Genomic DNA, 21,870 nt, shown 5'->3' with positions numbered 1-21,870 from the left:
TTCTTGGAGTCAAAATGCATCCCACGATTCTTGATTCCTGAAGTTGCAATAAAGATCTTGGATGGACAAATTAACACCTGCAAAACTCAATTTAGGGTCAGTTGTTCACCATACCATACATCTGTTGTAGGGCTTTCTTCCGTTTCCTTCCACCATCTTTCTCTATATAGTGTGTCACCTATCACTCACCTTCAACCAGTTGATTAATTGGGTAAAGAAAGTCTGTCTTCTCCAGTGCACTAAAAAAAAGCACTCATCATACCCCATACATGGGCTACCTAGACCGCCACATACAGTACCTACACCTCGTCTCTGACCCAAACATTATTCTTGTCTTCTACAGTTCTACATCAACATATTTAAACCATGGTACGGAAAACATTAACTGATCAAGTGACTTAAGGTCACAGTATGACTCAACTTTTTGGATCCAGTTACCAGGGCTGCCATAGGGTAAGTACATTTTTAAAGTTCCAAAGTTATTGATTTTTCTTTAAAAAAATTGTTGCAAACAGGACTTGACCAAGACTTGCGATATCACTAGTTCCATGGTCGATGTTTAGCAAGCTGATGGGTATAATTAAAGCATAATGTAAGATTGTCTACCAACTACTTAAAATGGATTCCCATCACTGAGCTACACTACCTTATTGGAATGGAAGGTGGTGTTGGTGGGACTACCTGGGAAACGTACTAAACATTGTGGCTATTGATAACATCACCTGTTTTACTTTCTGTAAGACATTATTTACTTCCCTGCAAAGATTATTTTTAATGTATATAATTATCTATGTGTCCCACCTTCAGGGGTTTCTTAACATACAGAGTAATATCTCTGAGGTCTGTGATGTTTTCTTCTCGTGGCATCAGAGGGCGGTTGGCGCAACATAGGGAGAAGCAGATCATATACAAAACATACACTAGGGCCAGGAACCAGGTGTATGGCCTCCCTAAAGAGTTCCATTTCTTTTCAAGGAGCTCCTTAACTGGAGAAATATTCAGTATTTTATGAGCCTAAGAGATAAAAGACATCAAGATTGTTAGATAGGCACAATACTATAATACTTACACAATATACTACTATTAGTATTGTTATTATTATTATTTATATAATATACATAAAATATATTATACAATATAAAAAACACAAATAGGATTCACATGAAACTATTAACAAACTGAAACAGAGGGAGAGAGGACCCTGCCTGTGAAACCTTATATTCTACAAGGGAAGGGGAAGAACATAGTAGGTGAGGGTAAATGCTGCTCATCTGGCTGTGGCTGCATGCTCATAGCAAGTGGTAGGTTTTCCTGAAGAGGTGGGTTTTCAGGTTGCTTATGAAGAGTTGGATGTCGGGGCAGAGTCTGATGTGCTAGTTCCGGAGCATGGGGGATGCACATGAGAAAACATGTAAACGATTGTCTGAAATGGGGTGGAGTTGAATTAAACTTTCTCCATGTTGAGTTTTAATAAGCGAGAGCAGAAGAATGAAGATATAGCTGATAGACACGCAGGGTGTCTGGATAGCACTGAAGTGACATCTGGACCAAAGAGGTAGATTTGAGTGTCATAAGCATAGAGGTAGAATTGGAAGCCATGGGACTCTATGAGCTGTCCTAGGCTGAATGTATAAATGGAGAAAAATAGGGGAGCCAGGACAGACACCAACAGAGAGGTGGAGTGATGAGGAGATAGTATGTAAGTGGGAAACAATAAAGGTTCTGTTGGTGAGGTACAAGGAGATCCAGTAGAAGGACAGGTCTCTGATGTCAAAGGATGAGAGAGTTTGCAACAGAAGAGAGTGGTTGAAAGGTCAAGAAGGAGGAGCACAGAGTAATGATGCTTAGTAGTGTTGGGCGAGCATGCTCGGCAGAACACCAGTTAGGCTCAAGCATCGGTATGCTTGGCCGAACACTGCGTATACTTGAGCGCAATGCTCGAGTCAGTGTATTTAAATGTAATTTAGCATCTATTTCTGAAAAGTTTCTGCCAGGATTTGAACTCCCAACCCCTTGTACATTAGAGGCAAGGACCTTATCCACTCAGCTATAAAGCTGAATGCTAAACTGTGTCACAAAAACCTCATAGTAGTTTCTGATGTAGTGAGTATTCCTATTCAGCAGAAGACTTATTTTATATTTCTGTGCAGGTTAAAATGTAGCTCTATAATGTATTGGTTAATGACCTTGCCTCTAATGTGCAAGGTTGGGAGTTCAAATCCCGGCAGAAACTATATATATATATATATATATATATATATATATAAAGTTTTTAGCCATAATATATTTACATATATGATATATATATATATATATATACAGTGGGGGAAATAATTATTTGACCCCTCACTGATTTTGTAAGTTTGTCCAATGACAAAGAAATGAAAAGTCTCAGAACAGTATCATTTCAATGGTAGGTTTATTGTAACAGTGGCAGATAGCACATCAAAAGGAAAATCGAAAAAATAACTTTAAATAAAAGATAGCAACTGATTTGCATTTCATTGAGTGAAATAAGTATTTGAACCCCTACCAACCATTAAGAGTTCTGGCTCCCACAGAGTGGTTAGACACTTCTACTCAATTAGTCACCCTCATTAAGGACACCTGTCTTAACTAGTCACCTGTATAAAAGACACCTGTCCACAGAATCAATCAATCAAGCAGACTCCAAACTCTCCAACATGGGAAAGACCAAAGAGCTGTCCAAGGATGTCAGAGACAAAATTGTAGACCTGCACAAGGCTGGAATGGGCTACAAAACCATTAGCAAGAAGCTGGGAGAGAAGGTGACAACTGTTGGTGCGATTGTTCGAAAATGGAAGGAGCACAAAATGACCATCAATCGACCTCGCTCTGGGGCTCCACGCAAGATCTCACCTCGTGGGGTGTCAATGGTTCTGAGAAAGGTGAAAAAGCATCCTAGAACTACACGGGAGGAGTTAGTTAATGACCTCAAATTAGCAGGGACCACAGTCACCAAGAAAACCATTGGAAACACATTACACCGCAATGGATTAAAATCCTGCAGGGCTCGCAAGGTCCCCCTGCTCAGGAAGGCACATGTGCAGGCCCGTCTGAAGTTTGCCAATGAACACCTGAATGATTCAGAGAGTGACTGGGAGAAGGTGCTGTGGTCTGATGAGACCAAAATAGAGCTCTTTGGCATTAACTCAACTCGCTGTGTTTGGAGGAGGAAAAATGCTGCCTATGACCCCCAAAACACCGTCCCCACCGTCAAGCATGGGGGTGGAAACATTTTGCTTTGGGGGTGTTTTTCTGCTAAGGGCACAGGACAACTTATTCGCATAAACGGGAAAATGGACGGAGCCATGTATCGTGAAATCCTGAGCGACAACCTCCTTCCCTCTGCCAGGAAACTGAAAATGGGTCGTGGATGGGTGTTCCAGCACGACAATGACCCAAAACATACAGCAAAGGCAACAAAGGAGTGGCTCAAGAAGAAGCACATTAAGGTCATGGAGTGGCCTAGTCAGTCTCCGGACCTTAATCCAATCGAAAACCTATGGAGGGAGCTCAAGCTCAGAGTTGCACAGAGACAGCCTCGAAACCTTAGGGATTTAGAGATGATCTGCAAAGAGGAGTGGACCAACATTCCTCCTAAAATGTGCGCAAACTTGGTCATCAATTACAAGAAACGTTTGACCTCTGTGCTTGCAAACAAGGGTTTTTCCACCAAGTATTAAGTCTTTTTTTGTTAGAGGGTTCAAATACTTATTTCACTCAATGAAATGCAAATCAGTTGCTATCTTTTATTTAAAGTTATTTTTTCGATTTTCCTTTTGATGTGCTATCTGCCACTGTTACAATAAACCTACCATTGAAATGATACTGTTCTGAGACTTTTCATTTCTTTGTCATTGGACAAACTTACAAAATCAGTGAGGGGTCAAATAATTATTTCCCCCACTGTATATATATATATATATATATATATATATATATATATATATATATATATATCATATATGTAAATATATTATGGCTAAAAATTATGGATAAAAACCATCAGTAGTAGTTTTCCATATATTATGCATTCATATATATCAGAAGTATGTCACGGAAGTATGTATATATAAATGTCACGGAAGGTGTACAGCAAACTAGAAGACACAAAAAGGAAGATCCGGCTGACTGGATCCAAAACTAAGGAACCAAAGGGATAGCCCTGCACCAGACCTGGCTCTCTCCCTAACTACTCAGCCTATGCGAAATTCTCAATGGTAGAAGATCGCATATCCACGTACCTCGACTGATTAACCCCTAAACACCCTATAATAGTGAGGGGACGCGACCACCGGCTCCCTACACTTGATACGGAGGGAGTCAGGGTCTCCTGGGATCCAGCAACAGGAAAATACAAATGAATGAACAAAACTTATCTGTAGAAGACTCAGTAGTAGCATCCAGCATGCATATACTCCAGGAAGTTGTATAAACCGCAAAGTGATGCAGTATGGGAAGGGATTTAAAGGGATGCAATCAGTGCAACTACATGACAGCTGAGAGAGACTAACGAGATGAGAAAATGAAAGCAAAACAAAAGGAACCTCAAGGAGGAGGTTCTGAAGGATGTCTGTCAGAGCTTCTCAGATGTCTGGTGGTGACAGTACCCCTCCTTCTACGAGTGGACTCCGGACACTCAGAGCCCACCTTCTCAGGATGGAACCTATGGAAAGCCCTGATGAGACGAGTGGCCTTAATGTCTGTCACTGGGACCCATATCCTCTCCTCAGGCCCATAACCCTCCCAATGAACGAGGTACTGGAGAGAACCGCGGACAACACGAGAATCCCCAATCCTAGAGACCTGAAATTCAAGATTACCATCAACCACAATCGGAGGAGGAGGCAAAGACGAGGGTACAATGGGTTGGACATAAGGTTTTAATAAGGACTTATGAAAAACATTATGGATCTTCCAAGTCTGAGGAAGATCAAGATGGTAGGCAACAGGATTGATGACGGACAAGATTTTGTAAGGCCCAATAAACTTAGGACCCAACTTCCAAGAGGGAACCTTCAATTTGATATTCTTAGTAGACAACCATACCAGATCACCAACATTCAGGTCCGGACCAGGCACACGTCTCTTATCCGCCACACGCTTATATCTCTCACTCATGCTCTTTAGATTATCCTGAATCTTTTGCCAAATCGATGACAAAGATGAGGAGAATCTGTCCTCATCAGGTAAACCAGAAGACCCCTCTCCAGAGAATGTCCCAAACTGCGGATGAAACCCATATGCACCAAAAAATGGTGACCTATCAGAGGACTCCTGACGACGGTTATTTAAAGCAAACTCAGCAAGGGACAAAAAAACACCAATCCTCCTGATTCTCCGCCACAAAACAGCGCAGATATGTCTCCAGATTCTGATTGACGCGCTCTGTCTGACCATTCGACTGCGGGTGGAAAGCAGAAGAGAATGACAACCGAACCCCCAAGCGAGAACAGAAAGCCTTCCAGAATCTGGAAACAAACTGTGTGCCCCTATCAGAGACTATGTCTGAAGGAATACCATGCAATTTGACAATGTGATCAATAAATGCCTGCGCCAGCGTCTTAGCATTGGGCAAGCCAGGAAAAGGAATGAAATGCACCATTTTGCTAAAACGGTCCACCACCACCAGAATCACAGTCTTCCCCGAGGAACGAGGCAGGTCCGTAATGAAGTCCATGGACAGATGTGTCCAAGGACGGGAAGGAATGGGTAACGAAAGGAGAGGACCCGATGGCCGTAAATGAGGGACTTTGGCACGAGCGCAGGTCTCGCAGGCTGCCACAAAACCCTCAACCAACTTACGAATCGCCGGCCACCAGAATCTCTGAGCGATGAGATCCACTGTGGCTCTTGCCCCCGGGTGCCCAGCAAGGACAGTATCGTGGTGCTCCTTAAAAATCCTGTGTCTTAAAGCGAGAGGCACAAACAACCTCCCAGGAGGACAAAGATCAGGAGCCTCTGACTGGGCTACCTGAACCTCTGCCTCCAATTCAGGATAAAGAGCAGAAACCACCACACCTTCAGCCAAAATGGGACCCGGGTCTTCAAAATTCCCACCTCCCGGAAAACAACGTGACAGGGCATCCGCCTTCACATTCTTAACCCCAGGGCGGAAGGTGACAACAAAATTAAACCTTGAAAAGAACAAAGACCATCTGGCCTGTCTCGGGTTCAGACGCTTGGCTGACTCCAAGTAGGCCAGATTCTTATGGTCAGTAAACACGGTAATAGGGTGTCTGGCTCCCTCTAGCCAATGGCGCCATTCCTCAAAAGCTAACTTGATGGCCAACAACACCCTATCTCCCACATCGTAATTTCTCTCTGCGGAGGAGAGTTTCTTCGAGAAAAAGGCACACGGTCGCCATTTGGCAGGAGAGGGACCCTGAGACAAGACCGCACCCACACCCACCTCAGAAGCATCAACCTCAACTATGAAGGGTAGAGAAATATCAGGTTGTACCAAGATAGTAGCGGAATCAAAACCCTCCTTGATATTAGAAAAGGCCTTACGCGCCTCTACCGACCAGGAGGAAAAATCTACCCCCTTTCTAGTCATATCAGTAAGTGGTTTAACAACAGAGGAATAATTCAAAATAAACTTCCTGTAATAATTGGCAAAACCCAGAAAACGCATCAGCGCCTTCTGATTCTCAGGAAGCTCCCACTCAAGCACAGCGCGGACCTTCTCGGGGTCCATGCGAAAACCAGAAGCGGAGAGAAGAAACCCCAGAAATTGAATTTCTGGAACCGCAAACACACATTTTTCCAGTTTAGCGTACAATTTATTCTCCCGCAGGATGAGCAAGACCTGACGTAAATGTTCCCTATGAGTTTTGAAATCAGGAGAAAAAATCTAAATGTCATCCAGATACACTAATACAAATTTCCCCATTAAATGATAAAAAATGCTGTTCACAAAATGCTGAAAAACAGCTGGAGCATTCATCAAACCAAAAGGCATAACCAAATTCTCAAAATGGCCCTCAGGGGTATTGAAGGCCGTCTTCCATTCGTCTCCTTCTCTGACCCTGACCAGGTTGTATGCCCCTCTTAGATCCAATTTGGAAAAAACTGTAGCCCCCACAATCTGGTTAAACAGGTCCGGGATCAGAGGAAGCGGATAAGGGTCACGAATTGTGATACTGTTCAGCTCCCTGAAATCCAGACATGGTCTTAAAGAACCATCTTTTTTCTTAACAAAGAAAAAACCAGCGGCAACAGGTGACTTCGAGGGTCGTATGTGTCCCTTTCTCAGACTCTCAGAGATATAAGCACGCATAGCGAGCCTTTCAGGTTGGGAGAGATTGTATAAACGAGATTTAGGCAGCTTGGCGCCTGGGGTGAGATTAATAGGGCAATCGTACTCCCTGTAAAGGGGGCAATTCCTGAACAGCACTCTCAGAAAACACATCCGAAAATTCAGAGAGAAAAGATGGTACAGTCTTAGTAGAAAACTCTGAAACAGATGTTGTGACGCAATTCTCTCTGCAAAAGTCACTCCAACCATTTATTTGTCTCGCTTGCCAATCAATGGTGGGGTTATGTTTAGTGAGCCAGGGTAGCCCCAACACTAGAGTAGGCAACCCGTTTAGGATGAAACATGACACATCCTCAACATGAGTATCACTCACAATCAAACGGATATTGTGAACTATGCCCTTTAACGATTTCTGAGAAAGTGGAATGGAATCAATAGCAAAAACAGGTATATGCTTTCCCAAAGTGCATACCTGGAAACCATGAGTTATAGCAAATTGATTATAAATAAGATTGACAGCAGCTCCACTATCTACAAAAATCTCTCAAAAAATATTCTTGCTCTCTAGTGCCACCCTGGCAGGTAGGACAAAACGGGAACTACAAGCAAACGGAAAACCTTCAATTTCCGCATCAACCTTGCCAATAGTAACAGATGGAACGTTTTTAGAGGATTTTTTTTTTTTTGTTTCTTTATTACTTTCAAAAAACTGCCTGAATCTCCTAGAGGGACAAACATTTGCCAAATGATTTATACCTCCACAACAGAAACAAACCTTCCCATGAGAGCTGAATCCTCTATTGTCAGAGGCAAGCAAACCCAGCTGCATAGGCCCCTGCTCAGAAGGGATTGAGAGCGACTGAGACCCCTGTGCACTGAATGAGACCGCCGCACTGTCCTTGGACTGAGTATGACAGGAAGGAGTGATCTCTCCTCTCTCTCTAAGACGCCTGTCAATACGAACGGCCCGAGACATGGCAGAGTCCAAGGAGGTAGGTCTCTCATGAAAGGCAAATGCATCTTTTAATCCCTCTGAAAGACCATGGCAAAATTGACTTCGGAGTACAGCATCATTCCAACCAGTATCAGCTGCCCATCTCCGAAATTCTGAACAGTATATCTCTGCGGATTGTTTACCCTGGCATAAAAGACGTAGTCTAGACTCAGCCAGAGCAATATGATCCGGATCATCATATATCTGACCCAGGGCTAAAAAAAATTCATCCACTGAACGGAGGGGCCGTGCCCCCACCGGCAGCGAAAAAGCCCAAGACTGAGCGTTATCCCTGAGCAGCGAGATGATGATCCCACCCTCCGCTCCTCATCACCAGAGGAATGGGGAAGTAAGCAAAAATGGAGTTTGCAAACATCTCTAAAACGAACAAAATTCTCACTACCCCCGGAGAACGTATCCGGAAGCGAGATCTTAGGCTCAGAACAAACTCCATGAACGTAAGCAGAAATGGTCACCTCAAACTGAGAGACAGTTTTCCGGAGATCTTCTACCTCCAGTGAAAGACCCTGCATGCGGTCAATCAAGGTTGAAACAGGATTCATGCTTAAGACGGTTTTGGCGGTTTATAATGTCACGGAAGGTGTACAGCAAACTAGAAGACACAAAAAGAAGATCCGGCTGACTGGATCCAAAACTAAGGAACCAAAGGGATAGCCCTGCACCAGACCTGGCTCTCTCCCTAACTACTCAGCCTATGCGAAATTCTCAATGGTAGAAGATCGCATATCCACGTACCTCGACTGATTAACCCCTAAACACCCTATAATAGTGAGGGGACACGACCACCGGCTCCCTACACTTGATACGGAGGGAGTCAGGGTCTCCTGGGATCCAGCAACAGGAAAATACAAATGAATGAACAAAATTTATCTGTAGAAGACTCAGTAGTAGCATCCAGCATGCATATACTCCAGGAAGTTGTATAAACCGCAAAGTGATGCAGTATGGGAAGGGATTTAAAGGGATGCAATCAGTGCAACTACATGACAGCTGAGAGAGACTAACGAGATGAGAAAATGAAAGCAAAACAAAAGGAACCTCAAGGAGGAGGTTCTGAAGGACGTCTGTCAGAGCTTCTCAGATGTCTGGTGGTGACAATATATATATATATATATATATATATATATATATATATATATATATATATATACATACACTGCTCAAAAAAATAAAGGGAACACAAAAATAACACATCCTAGATCTGAATTAATTAAATATTCTTCTGAAATACTTTGTTCTTTACATAGTTGAATGTGCTGACAACAAAATCACACAAAAATAAAAAAATGGAAATCAAATTTTTCAACCCATGGAGGTCTGGATTTGGAGTCACACTCAAAATTAAAGTGGAAAAACACACTACAGGCTGATCCAACTTTGATGTTATGTCCTTAAAACAAGTCAAAATGAGGCTCAGTAGTGTGTGTGGCCTCCACGTGCCTATATGACCTCCCTACAACGCCTGTGCATGCTCCTGATGAGGTGGCGGACGGTCTCCTGAGGGATCTCCTCCCAGACCTGGACTAAAGCATCTGCCAACTCCTGGACAGTCTGTGGTGCAACGTGACGTTGGTGGATAGAGCGAGACGTGATGTCCCAGATGTGCTCAATTGGATTCAGGTCTGGGGAACGGGCGGGCCAGTCCATAGCATCAATGCCTTCGTCTTGCAGGAACTGCTGACACACTCCAGCCACATGAGGTCTAGCATTGTCTTGCATTAGGAGGAACCCAGGGCCAACCGCACCAGCATATGGTCTCACAAGGGGTCTGAGGATCTCATCTCAGTACCTAATGGCAGTCAGGCTACCTCTGGCGAGCACATGGAGGGCTGTGCGGCCCTCCAAAGAAATGCCACCCCACACCATTACTGACCTAATGCCAAACCGGTCATGCTGGAGGATGTTGCAGGCAGCAGAACGTTCTCCGCGGCGTCTCCAGACTCTGTCACGTCTGTCACATGTGCTCAGTGTGAACCTGCTTTCATCTGTGAAGAGCACAGGGCGCCAGTGGCGAATTTGCCAATCTTGGTGTTTTCTGGCAAATGCCAAACGTCCTGCACGGTGTTGGGCTGTAAGCACAACCCTCACCTGTGGATGTCGGGCCCTCATATCACCCTCATGGAGTCTGTTTATGACCGTTTGAGCAGACACATGCACATTTGTGGCCTGCTGGAGATCATTTTGCAGGGCTCTGGCAGTGCTCCTCCTGTTCCTCCTTGCACAAAGGCAGAGGTAGCGGTCCTGCTGCTGGGTTGTTGCCCTCCTACGGCCTCCTCCACGTCTCCTGATGCACTGGCCTGTCTCCTGGTAGCGCCTCCATGCTCCGGACACTACGCTGACAGACACAGCAAACCTTCTTGCCACAGCTCGCATTGATGTGCCATCCTGGAAAAAGAGGCTACAATTTGCACGAGCTCACCAAAATTGGACTGTTGAAGACTGGAAAAATGTTGCATGGTCTGATGAGTCTCGATTTCTGCTGAGACATTCAAATGGTAGAGTCCGAATTTACAATACTAAAACACGGGGGGCACACCAATAATGATGAAGCAGAGTGCTGGCCTGGTATATGTAGCAAGTATGAACAGAACAAGACAAAGAAATACCATACAATGGCCGCACCTCAAAAATACAATTTATTGAAATATATAAAGATTAAAAACAAACAACATGTACATGGGGCAAACCCCAAGGATGGTACAATTGGAGTATGACAGTATATATATCTTTGTGGTGATGTGCCACAGAGAGAGCTATGCAAGAACGGGTAAACAATGTAATCCCTGAAACAACTCCCTCAATCCTGTAGTGATGGCACAAACATAATGGTATCACACAAGGCATACAAAACCCATCCAAGAGGAGTGCACTTGAAGCCTGACGCGTATCGCTAGTGCCTCGACTAGCTTCCTCAGAGGTCCATGTGCATTTGAGTCCTAGGAACTCATCCTATATAGTCAGTAAAGTCAGATATCACAATTAATATATAAGCATCAGCTGTGGTCATACCTATTAAAAACTCATTTAGTGAAGAGGTCAGGCGAGAGAACGTAGATAGGTATCACCTGGATGTGTCCCAGTGCATGGTCCGTGCGCCCCTGCAGACGCCAGCGAACCGGCGTGTTGACTAAGCAGGCGCGCATGCGCAAGATGGCTCCCGGATAGAGATGGCCCGAACTATCCGACGGCGAACAGTTCCCGGCGAACATAGCTTGTTCGCGTTCGCCTCTGCCGGGGCGAACACATGCGATGTTCGGTCCGCCCCCTATACATCATCATTGAGCAAACTTTGACCCTGTACCTCACAGTCAGCAGACACATTCCAGCCAATCAGCAGCATACCCTCCCTCCCAGACCCTCCCACCTCCTGCACAGCATCCATTTTAGATTCATTCTGAAGCTGCAGTCTTAGTGAGAGGAGGGAGACTGTAACTGCTGCTGATTTAATAGGGAAATCGATAGCTAGGCTAGTGAATTCAGTGTCCACTCCAGTCCTGAAAGACTCATCTGATCTCTGCTGTAAGGACAGCGTCCTGACAGCACCCCAAAAAGCCCTTTTTAGGGCTGCAACATTAGTCTGCTTTTTTTTTTTCCTTTATATACATATTGCAGTTGCCTGGCCTGCCTGTGTGTGAGGAGCTGCAGGCCCACAGACTGTAGTGTGCCCACTGCCAGTGCTCACCCCTGTCATTCCGTGTGGCACAGGACTTTGCTTAAAAAAAGGCACTTAATTTTTACACTTTAATCTAAGGTTAGTTGCCTGCCAGTGTGTGTCAGGCTGACTTCCACTGACTGTAGTGTGCCCACTGCCAGTGCCCACCACTCATACCGGCTGGCACAGGACTTTGCATAAAAAAGGCATTTAATTTTTACACTTTAGTGTAATTTCAGCTGCTTGCCTGCTGCTAGTGTGTGTCAGGCCGACTTCAACTGACTGTAGTGTGCCCACTGCCAGTGCCCACCCCTGTCATCCCGTGTGGCACAGGACTTTGCTTAAAAAAAAGGCACTTCATTTTTACACTTTAATCTAAGGTTAGTTGCCTGCCAGTGTGTGTCAGGCCGACTTCAACTGACTGTAGTGTGCCCACTGCCAGTGCCCACCCCTGTCATCCCGAGTGGCACAGGACTTTGCTTAAAAAATAGGCACTTAATTTTTACACTTTAATCTAAGGTTAGTTGCCTGCCAGTGTGTGTCAGGCTGACTTCCACTGACTGTAGTGTGCCCACTGCCAGTGCCCACCACTCATACCGGCTGGCACAGGACTTTGCTTAAAAAAGGCATTTAATTTTTACACTTTAATGTAATTTCAGCTGCTTGCCTGCTGCTAGTGTGTGTCAGGCCGACTTCAACTGACTGTAGTGTGCCCACTGCCAGTGCCCACCCCTGTCATACCGAGTGGCACAGGACTTTGCTTAAAAAATAGGCACTTAATTTTTACACTTTAATCTAAGGTTAGTTGCCTGCCAGTGTGTGTCAGGCTGACTTCCACTGACTGTAGTGTGCCCACTGCCAGTGCCCACCACTCATACCGGCTGGCACAGGACTTTGCTTAAAAAAGGCATTTAATTTTTACACTTTAATGTAATTTCAGCTGCTTGCCTGCTGCTAGTGTGTGTCAGGCCGACTTCAACTGACTGTAGTGTGCCCACTGCCAGTGCCCACCCCTGTCATACCGAGTGGCACAGGACTTTGCTTAAAAAATAGGCACTTAATTTTTACACTTTAATCTAAGGTTAGTTGCCTGCCAGTGTGTGTCAGGCTGACTTCCACTGACTGTAGTGTGCCCACTGCCAGTGCCCACCACTCATACCGGCTGGCACAGGACTTTGCATAAAAAAGGCATTTAATTTTTACACTTTAGTGTAATTTCAGCTGCTTGCCTGCTGCTAGTGTGTGTCAGGCCGACTTCAACTGACTGTAGTGTGCCCACTGCCAGTGCCCACCCCTGTCATACCGAGTGGCACAGGACTTTGCTTGAAAAATAGGCACTTAATTTTTACACTTTAATCTAAGGTTAGTTGCCTGCCAGTGTGTGTCAGGCTGACTTCCACTGACTGTAGTGTGCCCACTGCCAGTGCCCACCACTCATACCGGCTGGCACAGGACTTTGCATAAAAAAGGCATTTAATTTTTACACTTTAGTGTAATTTCAGCTGCTTGCCTGCTGCTAGTGTGTGTCAGGCCGACTTCAACTGACTGTAGTGTGCCCACTGCCAGTGCCAACCACTGATACCGGGTGGCACAGTAGCTTGCCGATAAATAAGGCATTTAATTTTTAGACAGTAGTCTAAATTCAGTTGCTTGCCTGCTGCCAGTGTGTGTCAGGCCCTCTTCCACTGACTGTAGTGTGCCCACTGCCAGTGCCAACCACTCATACCGGGTGGCACAGTAGCTTGCCGATAAATAAGGCATTTAATTTTTACACTTTAGTGTAATTTCAGTTGCTTGCCTGCTGCCAGTGTGTGTCAGGCCCGCTTCCACTGACTGTAGTGTGCCCACTGCCAGTGCCAACCACTGATACCGGGTGGCACAGTAGCTTGCCGATAAATAAGGCATTTAATTTTTAGACAGTAGTCTAAATTCAGTTGCTTGCCTGCTGCCAGTCAGTGTGTCAGGCCCTCTTCCACTGACTGTAGTGTGCCCACTGCCAGTGCCAACCACTCATACCGGGTGGCACAGTAGCTTGCCGATAAATAAGGCATTTAATTTTTAGACAGTAGTCTAAATTCAGTTGCTTGCCTGCTGCCAGTCAGTGTGTCAGGCCCTCTTCCACTGACTGTAGTGTGCCCACTGCCAGTGCCAACATCATACCTGATCGTATACACACACTGGATGTTTTAAAGCACGTTATTCCAAACAATTTAGGAATGTTAGTTGATTTATGCCCTTTATGGATTAAAACCCGACTCTGCGTCCACTACGTAATTTTCCATGGGAGTTTTGCCATAGATCCCCCTCCGGCATGCCACAGTCCAGGTGTTAGACCCCTTGAAACAACTTTCTCATCACTATTGTGGCCAGAAAGAGTCCCTGTGGGTTTTAAAATTCGCCTGTCTATTGAAGTCTATGGCGGTTCGCCCGGTTCGCCAGTTCGCGAACATTTGCGGAAGTTCGCGTTCGCTGTTCGCGAACTGAAAATTTTATGTTCGCGACATCACTACTCCCGGAACAGACATCGACGCCACGATGCGTTCCAAACAGCGGAAGCACAGTGGAGCCTCAGACGTCATATCCGGGAGCCACACTGCAGCTGAATCCCGGTGGAGCGCAAAATGTAAATAAATGTGAATACAAGCGGGCACACCAAAATTAGATATTTGATCATAGGATACGCATGGTTATGCATAGTCAATTACATGACTATTGCATACCACAAAAAATACATACATACACAGTTATACAGTTACAATATAGTGCAGTTGCAAATACAATAAAACCTCTTGAACACACAGTTCATCTCCAATATGCAATATAGTTTATAAATCCTACGAATAAACCTTCTCATGCATGATCAAGGGGGAATCAAAATTCATATGCATAATAGCAATAATAGTGTACATGATTATTGCATACCACAATGAAAAATAAAAAATAATAATGAAAAATATATATATATATATACACATTACAGTGTCGTACAATTGCGGATACAATATAACCTCTTAAACACAAAATTCATGTCTACTGTACAATGGAATTAAAAATGTGCCCTCACATACATGATCAAAAAGGGATCAAAAAGCACATAGCGTAATATCCCTTGACATAGTCTACTAAAGTGCTAGATCAGTGCTTTCTTAAAAAATGTAAATAATACATAATAATAATATATGCGAATAAAGTATACCATAGTAAAAAAAGACAATAAATTTGTTTCAATAACACCTAAAAAGTCCTCCACTCACCACTTAACATGGTGAATGCATAGACAATCTTATACTAGAAAAGTGGTCACATATACATTTTGCAAACCACGGGATGTGGACCATGCACCGGGACAGGCGACCAGAGAGCGCAGGCGCAAATTCAAAGAAGAGAACGTCCAAGAATACATACTTGATTAGAGATTATTAGATCCTATATTTGTCCATGAAAACCATTCTCAGACAAACAGTGATCTAGCAAGAGTGAACCAAAACATACATATAAATAAATGGTTAAGTGATGGTACGGTTAACTCCTCAGAAGAGGGGAATGTGAGGTAAGCCAGAGGAAAGGGCCATGAGAAAAGAAGGTGCTATAAATATTCATATTCATGACCCGGGGTCATTGGAGTCACATGATCAAAGTCATACCAAGTCCAATCACCCGAGGTCAGTGAAGGTGCAGAAAGTGCCAATAAATTATTCCTATGCTTATAGTAGTGAAGACGAAAAGGATCCAGGAGGGGGAGATCCGTGATGCGGTAGGTCCTGTATCCCAGTGGACAACATTCCTGTGATCCTAAAAAATATATAAAAATGCGATAAGCATGTGCTAATGTGGAGAAAAAAGGAAAACAAAAAAGGTGAGGAAAAACAAACATTGTAATACATAGGCGCATGGAATTAGCAATGGGCCTACATATAGAAACCAGTGAAAGTGAGTTCCTCATTCAGACCCCCTGGGGATTGTGAACCAAGATTAAATATCCATCTTGATTCAGAACGGAGCAAGCACCTGGAGATATGCGTGCCCCTGATGTTGCTCCGGACCAAATCCAATCCAACCACCCTTAGGTCGTCATACCTGCCATTATGATAATCCAAAAAATGAGCTGCCACTGATGTAAGTGGTTTTTCCTTGCTTCTATCTCTTGCTGCCAACCGAATGTTTGATGTATGCTGCTGGACTCTCTTCCTCAGCTCCTGCATGGTCTGGCCCACATAGATCTTCTCACAGGGGCACAGAAGGGCATATACTACATTCCTGGAACGGCAGTTAATGTAGTGTTTTAAGTACAATCTAGAATTCTCACCATGCGAGAAAGTGTTGGAATTCAACATAAATTGACATATGTTGCAGTCCCCACAAGAATATGTACCTTTAAGGGCCACACCCCTGCCCGTAGATGTACCCGGGCGTTGAAAATGACTGCATACTAAGGTATCTTTTAGGTTAGTTGTCCTTCGTGCTATAATCTTGGGTTTGTTATCAACGTATGCTGCCAATTTGCCATCTGATTGAAGTAAAAACCAATGGGTATTCAAGATTTTATAAAGATCCGGCCATTGGTAATTTATACGACACTGTACGACACTGTAATGTGTATATATATATATATATTTTTCATTATTATTTTTCATTTTTCATTGTGGTATGCAATAATCATGTACACTATTATTGCTATTATGCATATGAATATGTCAATTTATGTTGAATTCCAACACTTTCTCGCATGGTGAGAATTCTAGATTGTACTTAAAACACTACATTAACTGCCGTTCCAGGAATGTAGTATATGCCCTTCTGTGCCCCTGTGAGAAGATCTATGTGGGCCAGACCATGCAGGAGCTGAGGAAGAGAGTCCAGCAGCATACATCAAACATTCGGTTGGCAGCAAGAGATAGAAGCAAGGAAAAACCACTTACATCAGTGGCAGCTCATTTTTTGGATTATCATAATGGCAGGTATGACGACCTAAGGGTGGTTGGATTGGATTTGGTCCGGAGCAACATCAGGGGCACGCATATCTCCAGGTGCTTGCTCCGTTCTGAATCAAGATGGATATTTAATCTTGGTTCACAATCCCCAGGGGGTCTGAATGAGGAACTCACTTTCACTGGTTTCTATATGTAGGCCCATTGCTAATTCCATGCGCCTATGTATTACAATGTTTGTTTTTCCTCACCTTTTTTGTTTTCCTTTTTTCTCCACATTAGCACATGCTTATCGCATTTTTATATATTTTTTAGGATCACAGGAATGTTGTCCACTGGGATACAGGACCTACCGCATCACGGATCTCCCCCTCCTGGATCCTTTTCGTCTTCACTACTATAAGCATAGGAATAATTTATTGGCACTTTCTGCACCTTCACTGACCTCGGGTGATTGGACTTGGTATGACTTTGATCATGTGACTCCAATGACCCCGGGTCATGAATATGAATATTTATAGCACCTTCTTTTCTCATGGCCCTTTCCTCTGGCTTACCTCACATTCCCCTCTTCTGAGGAGTTAACCGTACCATCACTTAACCATTTATTTATATGTATGTTTTGGTTCACTCTTGCTAGATCACTGTTTGTCTGAGAATGGTTTTCATGGACAAATATAGGATCTAATAATCTCTAATCAAGTATGTATTCTTGGACGTTCTCTTCTTTGAATTTGCGCCTGCGCTCTCTGGTCGCCTGTCCCGGTGCATGGTCCACATCCCGTGGTTTGCAAAATGTATATGTGACCACTTTTCTAGTATAAGATTGTCTATGCATTCACCATGTTAAGTGGTGAGTGGAGGACTTTTTAGGTGTTATTGAAACAAATTTATTGTCTTTTTTTACTATGGTATACTTTATTCGCATATATTATTATTATGTATTATTTACATTTTTTAAGAAAGCACTGATCTAGCACTTTAGTAGACTATGTCAAGGGATATTACGCTATGTGCTTTTTGATCCCTTTTTGATCATGTATGTGAGGGCACATTTTTAATTCCATTGTACAGTAGACATGAATTTTGTGTTTAAGAGGTTATATTGTATCCGCAATTGTACGACACTGTAATGTGTATATATACAGTGGGGGAAATAATTATTTGACCCCTCACTGATTTTGTAAGTTTGTCCAATGACAAAGAAATGAAAAGTCTCAGAACAGTATCATTTCAATGGTAGGTTTATTGTAACAGTGGCAGATAGCACATCAAAAGGAAAATCGAAAAAATAACTTTAAATAAAAGATAGCAACTGATTTGCATTTCATTGAGTGAAATAAGTATTTGAACCCTCTAACAAAAAAAGACTTAATACTTGGTGGAAAAACCCTTGTTTGCAAGCACAGAGGTCAAACGTTTCTTGTAATTGATGACCAAGTTTGCGCACATTTTAGGAGGAATGTTGGTCCACTCCTCTTTGCAGATCATCTCTAAATCCCTAAGGTTTCGAGGCTGTCTCTGTGCAACTCTGAGCTTGAGCTCCCTCCATAGGTTTTCGATTGGATTAAGGTCCGGAGACTGACTAGGCCACTCCATGACCTTAATGTGCTTCTTCTTGAGCCACTCCTTTGTTGCCTTTGCTGTATGTTTTGGGTCATTGTCGTGCTGGAACACCCATCCACGACCCATTTTCAGTTTCCTGGCAGAGGGAAGGAGGTTGTCGCTCAGGATTTCACGATACATGGCTCCGTCCATTTTCCCGTTTATGCGAATAAGTTGTCCTGTGCCCTTAGCAGAAAAACACCCCCAAAGCAAAATGTTTCCACCCCCATGCTTGACGGTGGGGACGGTGTTTTGGGGGTCATAGGCAGCATTTTTCTTCCTCCAAACACAGCGAGTTGAGTTAATGCCAAAGAGCTCTATTTTGGTCTCATCAGACCACAGCACCTTCTCCCAGTCACTCTCTGAATCATTCAGGTGTTCATTGGCAAACTTCAGACGGGCCTGCACATGTGCCTTCCTGAGCAGGGGGACCTTGCGAGCCCTGCAGGATTTTAATCCATTGCGGTGTAATGTGTTTCCAATGGTTTTCTTGGTGACTGTGGTCCCTGCTAATTTGAGGTCATTAACTAACTCCTCCCGTGTAGTTCTAGGATGCTTTTTCACCTTTCTCAGAACCATTGACACCCCACGAGGTGAGATCTTGCGTGGAGCCCCAGAGCGAGGTCGATTGATGGTCATTTTGTGCTCCTTCCATTTTCGAACAATCGCACCAACAGTTGTCACCTTCTCTCCCAGCTTCTTGCTAATGGTTTTGTAGCCCATTCCAGCCTTGTGCAGGTCTACAATTTTGTCTCTGACATCCTTGGACAGCTCTTTGGTCTTTCCCATGTTGGAGAGTTTGGAGTCTGCTTGATTGATTGATTCTGTGGACAGGTGTCTTTTATACAGGTGACTAGTTAAGACAGGTGTCCTTAATGAGGGTGACTAATTGAGTAGAAGTGTCTAACCACTCTGTGGGAGCCAGAACTCTTAATGGTTGGTAGGGGTTCAAATACTTATTTCACTCAATGAAATACAAATCAGTTGCTATCTTTTATTTAAAGTTATTTTTTCGATTTTCCTTTTGATGTGCTATCTGCCACTGTTACAATAAACCTACCATTGAAATGATACTGTTCTGAGACTTTTCATTTCTTTGTCATTGGACAAACTTACAAAATCAGTGAGGGGTCAAATAATTATTTCCCCCACTGTATATATATATTTTTCATTATTATTTTTTATTTTTCATTGTGGTATGCAATAATCATGTACACTATTATTGCTATTATGCATATGAATTTTGATTCCCCCTTGATCATGCATGAGAAGGTTTATTCGTAGGATTTATAAACTATATTGCATATTGGAGATGAACTGTGTGTTCAAGAGGTTTTATTGTATTTGCAACTGCACTATATTGTAACTGTATAACTGTGTATGTATGTATTTTTTGTGGTATGCAATAGTCATGTAATTGACTATGCATAACCATGCGTATCCTATGATCAAATATCTAATTTTGGTGTGCCCGCTTGTATTCACATTTATTTACATTTTGCGCTCCACCGGGATTCAGCTGCAGTGTGGCTCCCGGATATGACGTCTGAGGCTCCACTGTGCTTCCGCTGTTTGGAACGCATCGTGGCGTCGATGTCTGTTCCGGGAGCCATCTTGCGCATGCGCGCCTGCTTAGTCAACACGCCGGTTCGCTGGCGTCTGCAGGGGCGCACGGACCATGCACTGGGACACATCCAGGTGATACCTATCTACGTTCTCTCGCCTGACCTCTTCACTAAATGAGTTTTTAATAGGTATGACCACAGCTGATGCTTATATATTAATTGTGATATCTGACTTTACTGACTATATAGGATGAGTTCCTAGGACTCAAATGCACATGGACCTCTGAGGAAGCTAGTCGAGGCACTAGCGATACGCGTCAGGCTTCAAGTGCACTCCTCTTGGATGGGTTTTGTATGCCTTGTGTGATACCATTATGTTTGTGCCACCACTACAGGATTGAGGGAGTTGTTTCAGGGATTACATTGTTTACCCGTTCTTGCATAGCTCTCTCTGTGGCACATCACCACAAAGATATATATACTGTCATACTCCAATTGTACCATCCTTGGGGTTTGCCCCATGTACATGTTGTTTGTTTTTAATCTTTATATATTTCAATAAATTGTATTTTTGAGGTGCGGCCATTGTATGGTATTTCTTTGTCTTGTTCTGTAGAGTCCGAATTTGGCGTAAAGAGAATGAGAACATGTATCCATCCTCTGATGGCTACTTCCAGCAGGATAATGCACCATGTCACAAAGCTCGAATCATTTCAAATTGGTTTCTTGAACATGACAATGAGTTCACTGTACTAAAATGGCACCCACAGTCACCAGATCTCAACCCAATAGAGCATCTTTGGGATGTGGTGGAACAAGAGCTTCGTGCCCTGGATGTGCATCCCTCAAATCTCCATCAACTGCAAGATTCTATCCTATCAATATGGGCCAACATTTCTAATGAATGCTATCAGCACCTTGTTGAATCAATGCCACGTATAATTAAAGCAGTTCTGAAGGCAAAAGGGGGTCCAACACAGTATTAGTATGGTGTTCCTAATAATTCTTTGAGTGTATATATATATATATATATATATATATTATATATATATATACACATACACAGTACAGACCAAAAGTTTGGACACACCTTCTCATTCAAATAGTTTTCTTTATTTTCATGACTATGAAAATTGTAGATTCACACTGAAGGCATCAAAACTATGAATTAACACATGTGGAATTATATACATAACAAACAAGTGTGAAACAACTGAAAATATGTCATATTCTAGGTTCTTCAAAGTAGCCACCTTTTGCTTTGATTACTGCTTTGCACACTCTTGGCATTCGCTTGATGAGCTTCAAGAGGTAGTCCCCTGAAATGGTTTTCACTTTACAGGTGTGCCCTGTCAGGTTTAATAAGTGGGATTTCTTGCCTTATAAATGGGGTTGGGACCATCAGTTGCATTGAGGAGAAGTCAGGTGGATACACAGCTGATAGTCCTACTGAATAGACTGTTAGAATTCATATTATGGCAAGAAAAAAGCAGCTAAGTAAAGAAAAACGAGTGGCCATCATTACTTTAAGAAATGAAGGTCAGTCAGTCAGCCGAAAAATTGGCAAAACTTTGAAAGAAAGGGCTATTTGACCATGAAGGAGAGTGATGGGGTGCTGCGCCAGATGACCTGGCCTCCACAGTCACCGGACCTGAACCCAATCGAGATGGTTTGGGGTGAGCTGGACCGCAGAGTGAAGGCAAAAGGGCCAACAAGTGCTAAGCATCTCTGGGAACTCCTTCAAGACTGTTGGAAGACCATTTCAGGGGACTACCTCTTGAAGCTCATCAAGAGAATGCCAAGAGTGTGCAAAGCAGTAA

General features: G+C 43.4%; 1 protein-coding gene across 1 annotated transcript in view; it reads right to left on the bottom strand.

Annotated features, from left to right (window-relative positions):
- The window catches only part of LOC121005463 (transient receptor potential cation channel subfamily V member 6-like), a 69,581-nt gene that overhangs the window by 12,497 nt on the left and 35,214 nt on the right, over positions 1-21,870 (bottom strand). The window contains exon 8 of the mRNA XM_040438232.1: positions 802-1,014. Within this exon, the coding sequence (XP_040294166.1) occupies positions 802-1,014 (213 nt within the window). The remainder of the gene's footprint in view (positions 1-801; positions 1,015-21,870) is intronic.

Source organism: Bufo bufo, chromosome 6 (assembly GCF_905171765.1).
Source record: "Bufo bufo chromosome 6, aBufBuf1.1, whole genome shotgun sequence".
NCBI lineage: Eukaryota > Metazoa > Chordata > Amphibia > Anura > Bufonidae > Bufo > Bufo bufo.
This window is presented reverse-complemented; position numbering and strand designations above follow the sequence as displayed.